We start from the raw sequence: 12,478 nt of genomic DNA on the forward strand, positions 1-12,478 counted from the left end.
GTGTACATGATCCGGTGTCCAATGACTTTACTAATATGATTTTTCATGAGATAATGATTGAGTGGGTAATCTCTATAATTGTACGTCTTCACTAAATAAGGGGAAAAAAAAACAAAAAAAAAAAGTATTCTCTTCCCCACAGTAGAATTTCTTCTTTATGTGGACATAAGCAGGATAGGGTGAATTACGTTAAGTATTGTGTTATTATTATTATTATTATTATTATTATTATTTGTTTTGTCATTCAATCTCGTTTGTTTGTGATTTAATTATTTCTGCTGTGCCGAAATGGAACCGCCAAAGTTTTGTTATTCTTCACTTTTTAATGTAATTAGATATGTTCTGCTCAGCAATATCCTTTTTCTGATGTATAACAGTGGTCGATTTTGTAAAAGAATTAAAGGTTGTTATAAGTACGTACGAGGGTACTACTATTCATATGGCTACTGCTTAATTTCCCACTACTTTTAAATTAATTTTATTTTTTAATAATATTTCTACTCGAATAAAAATTGTAGATATTATGGCTGAAGCACGGAAAATGAAGAAAAAAAACATGGAAGCCCATGAACTATTGAGCAAGATGTGTTCCCCAAGGTGGACTTTTGACTCTAAATATGTTGGAGTATACTTTGAGGCCATAAAAAAGGCCATCAAATGTGGGAATGTTGAATTTGTTGAGGAAGTGCTGAGGTCGAATCCTGCTTTGTTGTGGGGGGATGAAGATAGTGGAAGTATATTTCACATTGCAGTTGCTTGGCGTGAGGAGAAAATATGGAACCTCATTTATGGTTTAAATACTCAACAAAGAAACAAAATTGCTGGAAGACTGGTAAAATCAAACACCATATTACATATAGCTGCATGCCCACTAGTAACAGATGATCGATACATAGGGGGAGGACTACTTTCAAAGGAAGATTCAAAAAATCAAGGAGAACAACAGTCCCAACCGAAGGTATTCAGCAAAGCTCGAGATGCAGCTATGAAAATGCAGAGAGAACTACAATGGTACGAGGTAGGTGGTAATATACATAAATATAATTATATATGTATTAATATACATAAAAAATGTACAAATTATTTTGCAATATATATATATATATGCATGCTTATAGTGCATTTTAGACATTAAAGATTTTTGCAACTAGACAATGTTTTGCTCCACATATATATGATATTAATCATATATGATCTACGTCAAAAGCTTAGACGGCTAGAAAGAGTGTAATAAACGTTAATATCTAAATATTTTGACAAGTATTTAATGTCTTTGAGGCCTTCGATCTTTTGAACCCATATATATAATTCAATTGTGGAAATTAATAATTAAGCTTCTTGTTATAACTAGAATATATATATATATTGAAAGTAGTAGAGATGGGAACTTCCATTAATTGTTAATTTAATTTGTTCTTTCTTATTAACTATGCATGATAGGAGGTGAAGAGGATGGTACCATCTTCATACAAACTTAAAGCTAACAATCATGGAGAAACTCCTTCAGATTTGCACGCAAGCTATCACAATGAATTATTGAAAGAAGGAGAACAATGGATGAGAGATACAGCAGGATCATTTACAATCGTTGCGGCTCTCATTGTCACTGTTATGTTTGCAGCAGCCTTCACATTACCTGGTGGCACCGATGAATCGGGGAATCCGGTGTTCCTAAAGTATACCTTATTTATGGTGTACGCTATAGCAAACGCAATCTCTCTATTGACTTCAACCACTTCATTGCTAATGTTCTTGAGCATTATCACTTCACGTTATATCCAACAAAGTTTCCGATGGTCATTACACACGAGACTGATAATTGGTTTGACCACCCTTTTCATCTCTATTGCAACCATGATGGTAGCTTTTGGTGTCACTCTTATTATGGAGCTTGGTAAACGAATTAGTTGGTCTACTACTCCAATCACTTTGTTTGCTGGGGCAGCTAGTGTCCCAGCAATCATATTTGGTTGGTTGCAACTTCCACTGTTTGTAAACCTAGTCTTATCTACCTATGGACAAGGTCTCTTCAAACAGAAAACAAAATGTCCCTTATTCCACAACCTACATGATCCTCCAAAACTCGAATGAGCCTGTAGGTATAATTAAATATTATTATGCAATTAATGCTTGTGATGTGGTGTGGTTCAATAAATTGCTCTTTGTACTTGTAATTATATGGATGATATATGCTTCAAGCAGAATAAGAGTGTGCTTATATATTTCTGAAATATGCAATGGCTAATTCTTAATTTCTCAATTATTTAATGCATCTCTCCTGAAAATAAAACGAAGGAAGATATATATATATATATGTCATATGTGTGTGTGGTTGGAACCAAACATATTTATGTGAACAAATTCTAGTTATATATGAGCAGTTCTTAATCTCAAGAGGTATGTTGTGGTGATACTTGTTTAATTTGAGGAGTTTATAGTTAATAAGTTGAGATTTTTTGAGAACTCCAATGCAATGCGAAAATTCCAATGTGGTTTTGATCGCCGTCTCAGTCCTAGTTTGGGATGATTCAAAGGAATTGGCATGGTGAAATTAGCAGAAAATTTGTGTTTGGTATTACTGTTTACGATAAAAAAATTAAAAAATAAAAAAGAAAAAGAGAGAGAGAGAAAGATCTTTTGTGCGAGAACAATTACCTACACTAAGAAATGGCTTTGAGAATAAACAGATTATGTTAATGTCATGAAAACGAATTATGTTGCCTCATTAATTCAGGATAGAGTTTGAAACAAACAGATAAAGACACTAAAATAAACAAGCAAAAGAAAAAAAAAAATAAACGATATATATTCAAAAGATGGATTGTACCTTTGGGTTGCTTCCTTTTTTGGGCTTAGTCACTTGTTTGGCCTAAGCCTCGCTTGTAATTATTATTTATTTATATCAGTTGCTTAACTTTTCATAATAAAAAAAAAAAAAACCAAGAACTCAAACCACCCTTTAATAAATGTGGGGTCTTTATGCTAGGAATATAAGGAAGGAATCACATATAAGTTTATAATAACACTTCTACCTTGTATATATAAATATATTTGAAAGGTTAAACAAGTATTATAAATAAGTAGGAGTAATTACAATGGGCTCAACCTTGGGCTGTAGCTACAAAGCCCAACGGGCCCAAAGGAAAAGCCCAAGGCCACAAAATAACAGAAATGATCGGCCGAATAGAACAGTGTGCTTAATATTGAATTATTGCATGTGATCTGAAATGCTCAAGTGCTCAATTGCTTATAGCTAGCTTTTAAATGCTCTTGAAGTGGTAAGGTAGGCAGATTGTTAGAGAATTTCTCAATTTCCATCATAGTATCTGGTTTGAGTATTTATTTTGAGGTGGAGAGGTCTTTAGTTGAGATGGAGCTATTAAGATATCTTTGTTTGAGGTGGAGTTATGGAGGAGCACGTGAAAATTGAATTAAAGCACATAAAGACCGAATTCAAGTCAATGTGGAGATTGTTGGGTTTTGTGGCTCGAATTTGATGTACGAGTAACATTATGACATAAGTGAATATGTTTATTTAGAACTGACCCCTTCATCTTTTTCTTAAACTAGTTGAACGTAATTGTAACCCCAATTGAACTAGTTCAAGAAAATTTGAACCAATTAGACGTGGAAGCTAGAAGATTGTTATTTTAGAGTAAAAAACTGACATGATCACTCTTTGTAGGCAAATTGGGAAATACTTGTCCAACAAGAAATTGGGTTTGAAGACTATGAATAGAGATGAGTGTGAGATGTTTAGAGAGAGAAGAAAAATGTAAGGGCGGTAAGTGTTGTGAAAAGAGGAGAGAGTATATGTAATTCCTGTTAATGCAGCCTTAAGAAGAAAGGGGTCCTGGTGTTTGTTCTTAATCCAGAAAAGAACAAAAAAGTGAGGAGAAAAGAGTGAAAAAGTGTGTGATTTTGACATCTAGTTGTATATTCTCTTCCTTAATTTATGAAAATGAAATTTTATGTCTTTTCATTTTCTTTGCTTTGGTTTTATATAGTTTGTTTTAAAAATCTACCTATTGTTGGAGGATCCTTCCTTGCCATATCTATTTAAGCTATTATTGATGTATTAAAAGGCAATTTTTGATGAATTTGAATGATACTTAAGCTTTTGAATTCTTAAAAAAGAATTCTTCTTGTTATCCTTACTTTGTATCTCTTGGTAGATTCTATAGAGTGGTCAGGTAATTCTTTTTTTTTTTTTTTTTTTTTTTTTGGTCCACTTGTCTTACGTGTCACTAAAATAATAGAAAATTGTATTGATCAATTTCTGTGAGATCTTGGCCAAAAAGAGAATGCCAACAATGTTCAAGTTTCACTCTCAAACAAGAAATTTAAGTGGACTTGCTTTAGGAGGGATCAAGTTGCACTGAATTAAATTTAAGTGGACTTGGGGGTAATAATCACTGGCCTACCAACCCATCATCAATTGGACTAGGCTGAATCGTGGGCCTACCAAGTTACCAACCCATCATCAATTAGACTAGGCAAAATTGATTGATGTTTGACTATCAATGGTTATAGATTCCAGAACTGCAAGAAAGTAAAATAAACGCATACAAATCATCACAAAATAATGGCAAGGTATGAAGATAGGGAAATGAATTAGTGAATTATTAATTGGACACTAAATTATTACACATAATTGTTCACCCTCAAATACTTATTTTTAATTAAATTTACGTTCGAACCCTTCATCCTTGAGGATGAAAAAGTAGTACCACTTGAAGCTAGAATGACCCTAAAATTTCCATATGATATGTCACAATGATTGCTTGAACTCTAAAACCAAGGTATTGAGTTCATATTTTCAGCTCCCGTGACCGTGTTCAGTTCTATAGGAGCTTCCTTTATCAGTGAACTTTTAGCTCCCGTGACTCAAATTTTTGACTCAAATAAAGTCCCATGCTTGCCTTCTTTCTTTATCAGTGAACTTTAGAGTACTATATTATGAATTTAAATACAATCAGTGATATATAAGGAAGCAAAAAAATAAAACAGGAGTTGGTTTCACAAGAATCACAAATCATAAAACAAGCCGGCGAGCATCCTCTGAAGTTGCTATCCCTGTAAATGTCCTGAAGTTAAGGTCGCGTTTGGGATGGGTCAATAGATCATGTGATTGCTGTTTACTTTAAACGCTAAGTTGGGGATAAAAAGTAAGATGTGGCAGATAGGATGTGAGCCTTGTTGACTTTTGAACCAGTCATTTTCTGCAGAAAGTTTTCTCTCTACCCCTGTTCGATCATTTTCTTCTCCCCTGTCCCTCTCATTTCACCATTGTTTCTCCAATTTCTTCTTCCATTTTTTCTCCCACTTGATGAAAACCCCGACCTTAAAAAGACTGTTCATTTTCTTCTCATTCCGGTCCCTCTTATTCCACCATTATTTCCTCAATTTCTTCTTCCATTTTTTCTCTTCTTGTTGTTCACCTTCCATTATTCACGGTTGATAAAAACCCGGACCTTAAAAAGACGCAGTTACCCAATACAAATTCATCTTCCTCTATGAAACATGGATATGGACAATACGAAACCACAATGCTTAATATATATATATATATATATATATATATATATATATATATTAATATGTATGTATGTATAATGTATGGATTAATTTAAATAATTATTATATATGTTCTATATATTGTTATTAATATATTTTATTAAAAAATATCATGATTAACCAAAAAAAAAAAAAAAGTGACATATTGCATATTTTGCATTAATAAATTTATTTTAAATCATGATATATATTTCTATAGTCCCTTGTTTAAATAAACTTTTAAATTTTCTTAATAATTATATTATAATATTATTATTTGAAAAGTTACTTTTTAAATTATAACAACATATATGTGGTTCCACTGCGAATTAAAAAATACGGTATACTATGAATATATTTAAAAAAGTAAACACGTACATATATTCATTAATGTACAACAAGTTGAACAGATGGAACCTCTTCAGCATTTAGCAATCTTCAATAACTTGAGACACAACCTAACATGAGTTGGTAGAAGTGGGATGACGATGAGGGCTCTCATGGCGAATTAGATCGTGAAAGATTTAGGTATCTGTCTGTCACGCCCCAAGACCGAAACCGGATTGTGAACACCACACAAATAAGAGTAATTTACACAGACCTCTCCTATGGTTTGCTATAATTACAGGCAGCACCCTTCCTGTTTCGAAAATTACGCGGACTTCCCTTTCGTTACGGTCACCGCCAGTCAACGACGGGAATTAATGATGTCATCTACTATTTTTTTAAAAATTCCTAAAACACCTTTGTCTATATATATATATATATATATATATATATATATATATATATACACGCACACACACATATATAACCGTTCAAGTCCCTCAACGGTGGTGAGCTCCGGTGACTTTTTCAATCCACGGCGAAGTCGTGGCCCTTCCCTAGTATGATCTTCGGTGCCACGTAGTCCTCCGTGGCATTTTTGTAGGACGCCGGTGATGGCGGTGCATTTTTGTAGGACGCCAGAGCGACGACAGCTCGAGGTCTTCTCCAGGTCCCTATGCGAGAAAGAAAATTTGATAATTTCACATTTTGGATAAGAAGGATCACTGAGATCCCAAGCACTTTAATTTTGTTGTTTTTTCTTTTTTTAGACGGCCTTTACTGTCTCTCTCCTCTCAACCTTTACTCTCTTTCCTCTCTTTTTCTCTCTAAACTAACCTTTTCTCTTCACCGCCGCCGCCCATAAACACCACCTCTACTGCAAAATTCATCCAAAATACCCATCATGAATCAATTGGCTGTGGATCAGATGGCAATGGAAGCAAATAATTTGATCATGAATCAAGCGGCTGTGGATCAGATGGTAATGCCGCCTTCCAGTTTCTTGGCTTCTGACCAGAATTATCAGAATTTTTCGTTAGAAGGCACTGGTTTTGGTGATGATTTTGATTTTGATTTTGGTAATTATGATTTTGGTAACTTTGATTTGGATTATTAATTTCTAGTTTCTTGGATTTGTGATTTTGATTTTGGTAATTGTGATTTTGGTAACTTTGATTTAATTATCAGAATTTTTCGTTGGAAAGCACTGATTTTGGTGATGATTTTTATTTTTGGTAATTGTGATTTTGGTAACTTTGATTTGGATAATAAACTTCTAATTTCTTGGATTTGTATGTAAACCCTAACTTTGAGAAGGGTCTGCTAGTGCAGCGCTTTTGGAGAAGACAAGCTGATGTCATGCTTACTCAATAATATATGGGTAGTTTAGTAATTTCAAATATCAACGAGAGGGTATTTCAGTAATTTTGACAAGTCCGTTAATGTATTTAACGGTCCGTCACACATAAGGGAGGTCCGTGTAGGATATTTTCAAAAGTAGGGGAGGTCCGCATAATTTTCAAAACAGGAAGGGTGTTGCATGTAATTATGGCAAACCATAGGGGAGGTCTGTGTAAATTACCCCCACAAATAACCACAATCTCAAATACCAACATCCCTGTAACCTGTCTCACATATACACCATCCACCTATCCTTTTTCTATTACAATTCCATGCAAGAAAGTATACAAATAAGATACATCATTTACAACTGTAAGGTCTCAAAGTCTGTAATAAAGTTTATTACACAACATGAATGTACTGAACTAAATTTATACAACATATTGTCTCACTATTATACATTGTCTGTTATACAGAAGAAATACCACAACCACACGCCCTGACTCTATCTATAGCTGAGGAGGAACATCCTCCACGACATGCTTGCCACGACCTGAAAAGATATGTATAAAATAGGAATGAGCAACCACAACTCAACGGGAGTTGCCTAAAGCGCACTCCTTAACACCTCGATAAATCCAAACATAGAACAGATACAAGATAAATGAATCATATAGGCTCGGGAAAACATAATATCATGTGAGATAATAAAGTGAAGTGCAATGCAATGCTAATGCCAATACCAAAGACACTTTCCACTTCCTGAAACCTCATCCAACAACCCTACAATCACATAGTTAGTGTAACCCGGTCCTAGTCATCCCCCTGGCACCTCGAAGAGAAAATTTGTCATCTATCACTGGCCTAGGTTATCCCCTTAGCGCCATTTGGGCCCTAACGACTCAACCACCCGTAGAGTATTTCCCTACGTCTCCTCTAGATTCCACTAACTACACAGACACAAGTCATCACCTTGCCGTCCGGTTTACCCCAATTCACATTCTTTTCTAATTATTTTCTCAAAAACCATTTAATGAGATGTCTTCATTCCCAAACTCATTCCAAAATCATGCAAAATGAATGTACATTTGTAATGATATAATGTACAACATTTTAAAACCAACTATCCAATCTCAGTTCCATATACAATAAACATGGTTATTGCAATTCTCTTAACATACTAGCATGCTCATTAACAAAATAACATCATATAATCACATTATGTTCTAAATTGCGTTGTTAATGAACATAACACATAAAACATGTTTTCTTCCTCGCATTTATATTATAATAATAATAATAGTGCTCAATAATAATTCTAGCATTCAAATACACCTTCCCACATAGAGAAATCTCAATTAAACCTTTAAATTTCAAAAGAAGCTTGAAACTTTGCTAGAATAATCCAAAAGCCACACAAAGGAAGGATTAAAGCCACAAAATGGAGAAAAATGATGAACACTATTCCTTTAAAATATAACCCGACCCTCTTCTTCCAAGATAGCTCTTGTAACCCAAAAGTGAGGAAACGTATACAAACTTGATAATAGAAGGAAGCTTACAACCCCAGAAACATTTTTCATTCACCAAGTTACATCAAATTCTCAATACGAAGGCACCAAAAATGCATTCTAAGAAAATGACTATGAAAAAGAAGCAAAAGGAACGAAACTGACTTCTGCCGAACTTCTCCTCACACATATGCATATAGAATTATATCTATCACAAGCCAAATGTGGACAAGTGCCAAGCCTATGTGTCAGGCGCACATGATAGTCTTACATAAAACCTTGTGCAATGTCTAAAACACCCTCCAACTACTACCAAATTCCCTCCATGCCTCTTGCATAGAAAAAGTCCACAATACCTCTCTTAAAATAAACAATTGACATAAATATATATATATATATAAGATAAAATTTGAAAAGGGGTAAACCATTACACTGTCACTTACTCGAGTAAAGAGTGTATACATGATCCGGTGTGCAATGACTCTACTAATGTGATTTTTCATAAGATAATGATTGAGTGGGTAATCTCTATAATTGTACATCTTCATTGAAAAAATAAAAATAAATAAATAAATAAATAAAATAGTATTCTCTTTCCTATAGTAGATTTCTTCTTTATGTTGACATAGCAAGGTAGGGTCGAATCACGTTAAGCATTGTGTTATTATTATTATTATTTGTTTTGTCATTCAATCTCGTTTGTTTGTGATTTAATTATTTTTACTGTGCCGAAATGAGCCAAAGTTTTGTTATTCTTCACTTTTTAATGTAATTAGATATGTTTTGCTCAGCAATATCCCTTTTTTTCTGATGTATAACAGTGGTCCATTTTGTGAAAGAATTAAAGGTTGTTATAAGTACGTACAAGGGTACAACTATTCATATGGTTTCTGCTTAATTTCCCACTACTTTTAAATTAATTTTATTTTTTAATAATATTTCTACTCGAATAAGAATTGCAGATATTGTGGCTGAAGTACGGAAAATGAAGAAAAAAAACAAGGAAGCCCAAGAACTACTGAGCAAGATGTGTTCCCCAAGGTGGACTTTTGATCCTAATCATGTTGGAGTATACTTTGGGGCCATTAAATGTGGAAATGTTGAATTAATTTGTTGAGGAAATGCTGAGGTCAAATCCTGCTTTGTTATGGCGGATGAGGATAGTGGAAGTATATTTCACATTGCAGTTGCTTGGCGTGAGGAGAAAATATGGAACCTTATTTATGATTTAAATACTCAACAGAGAAACAAAATTGCTGGAAAACTGGTAAAATCAAACACCATTTTACATGTAGCTGCATGCCCACTAGTAACAGATGATCAATACATATGGGGAGGACTACTTTCAAAGGAAGATTCAAAAAATCAAGGAGAACAACAGTCCCAGCCCAAGGTATTCAGCAAAGCTAAAGATGCAGCAATGAAAATGCAGAGAGAACTACAATGGTATAAGGTATGTACATGGTATATGTATTAATATACATAAAAACTGTACAAATTATTTTGCAATATATATATATATATATATATATATATATATATATATATATATATGCATGCTTATAATGCATTTTAGATATTAAAGATTTTTGCAACTAGACAAAGTTTTGCTCCATATATATATGATGTTAATCACATATCATATATTTATGTCAAAAGCTTAGGCGGCTAGAAAGAGTGTAATAAACTTTAATATCTAAATATTTTGACAAGTATTTAATGTCTTTGAGGCCTTCTGTTGACCCATATATATAATTCAATTGTGGAAATTAATAATTAAGCTTCTAGTTATAGCTAGAATATATATTGAAAGTAGTAGTGATGGGACCATTAATTGTTAATTTAATTTGTTCTTTCTTATTAACTGTGCATGATATGAGGTGAAGAGGATGATACCATCTTCATACAAACTTAAAGTTAACAATCATAGAGAAACAGTTGGGGCACAACGGAAGCAAAAGAAAGAAAGAAAATAACAATTCAAACCATAACACAAGATATATACGTGGTTCACCCAAAATCAGGGTTACATCCACGGATGAGAAGAGATTCACTATATATGTAGAGATATTACAATAGTAGAGAATTTTAACACCGGACCATGCACACAAACTCTTGACCGAGTTCTCCGTGTACTCCACGAGACTCTCTCTCACCATCCGTGTTCACTCTATCAAACCCGTAACTCCCCCTACCATCAACGTACTCCCTCATAAGACTACATCTCTCAACGCATCACTCTTAACAATAGCCCAAGTATCCATTTATAGAGTCACATACCCAATTCCTTTGTGGACAAGGATTACAATTTCTTATAGCCCAATTCACATCTCTATAAGAAATTATCATAAAAATACACTCTAAAATAGAAACTAATAATGGGAATTTGAGACATAATTTCAAACAATCTCCACCTTGGTTCAAATTCTATTATGTCAATCATCACTTCTCATGGCAATTGAATCTGGACAATTCTCTGCCACTTCAATCTTCTCGATCTTATTGCAGAACTCGGATTATCCCCACTATACGTTGCTCAATCAGTCAAAAGCCCAAGACTCTACCTTGACTACTCAAGCTCCATGCCATGTAACCAAGCCGATTGACTCCACCTACAACTGAAGCCCGTTGTAGCACATGTTGAGACTTCTTGTGTTTTTTAGATCTCCTTCACCTTTGGCTCTAATACTAGTTGTTGGAGTTGCACTGCACAATCAACTAGATTTGATACCAGTTGTTGTGGCGGAAAAGCAAAATAAATAACACTGTTCAAGGAATAAACAAGCAATCATGAAGAATAAAAAAATCACACACAAGAACACAAGATGTACATGGTTCACCTAAATCTTAGGGCTATATCCATGGAGGACACCAAACAAATTCACTATGAAAAAGATAAAGAACTATAATAGAGAATTCTCTCTCAATCTCTCTCAATTGCTCTATCTTGTATTGGTACAAATTTATCTCTGATTTTTCACACTCTGAAATCTTATTAGAGTTGATATTTATAGATCCCAAACTTGTCATACAAGAACTTGTCTTTTATAGAATCCAAAACCAATAAGGAAGTTAAATCAGATCAGGAAACTGAATTTTCTTTAAACCAATAAGGAAGTTAAATCAGATCAAGAAACTGAATTTTCCTTAAACCAATAAGGAAGCTAAACCAGATCAGGAAACTAAATTTGCCCTAAAATTCAGTACTCTTGAAGTTTCCATATAATTTAATCTTCCAAAAAAACCAATTACCTAATCAGCTCCACAAAACCACAACAATCTCCCACTTGGAGGCTGGAGCACTTGTAAACCCATTCTATCTTTTTCTCATACATGTCCCATACATGTCGGTGCGCTTGTCTCTGTCTTCAAGCTAGAAGACCGACTGAAGTTGCCCACAACTTCAGTTTCTCTATGGTCACTGTCTTGGTCAACATATCAGCCGGATTTTTGGTGCCAAATATTTTCTCAAGTGTCAACATCCCATCTTCTAACAAAAATCTGATAAAGTGATATCGAAGTCCTATATACTTGGTCCTTGAATGAAATGCTGAATTCTTTACCAAATGTGTCGCACTCTGACTATCACTGTGCAAAACATTCTTCACCTGTTCGAATCCCAACTCTGTTAACAAACCTTGTAACCAAATCATCTCCTTGCTGGCCTCTGTCATCACCATATACTCTGCCTCTGTAGTAGATAATGCTACAATCCTCTGTATTTACGAAACCCAACTAATTAC

At 34.1% G+C, this 12,478-nt stretch overlaps 1 protein-coding gene across 1 annotated transcript; it reads left to right on the top strand.

Annotated features, from left to right (window-relative positions):
* Window positions 1-524: 524 nt before the first annotated feature.
* Window positions 525-2,208, top strand: LOC132273345 (ankyrin repeat-containing protein ITN1-like). Its single transcript, XM_059774312.1, has 2 exons — window positions 525-1,018; window positions 1,441-2,208. Exons 1-2 carry the CDS (start codon window positions 542-544, stop codon window positions 2,089-2,091), a joined length of 1,128 nt encoding a protein of 375 aa, XP_059630295.1. The 5' UTR covers window positions 525-541; the 3' UTR covers window positions 2,092-2,208.
* The last annotated feature ends 10,270 nt before the right edge of the window (window positions 2,209-12,478 follow it).

Source organism: Cornus florida, unplaced genomic scaffold (assembly GCF_030987335.1).
Source record: "Cornus florida cultivar Cherokee Brave unplaced genomic scaffold, ASM3098733v1 CherokeeBrave_3.0.0_Hap2_Chr09, whole genome shotgun sequence".
Lineage (NCBI taxonomy): Eukaryota > Viridiplantae > Streptophyta > Magnoliopsida > Cornales > Cornaceae > Cornus > Cornus florida.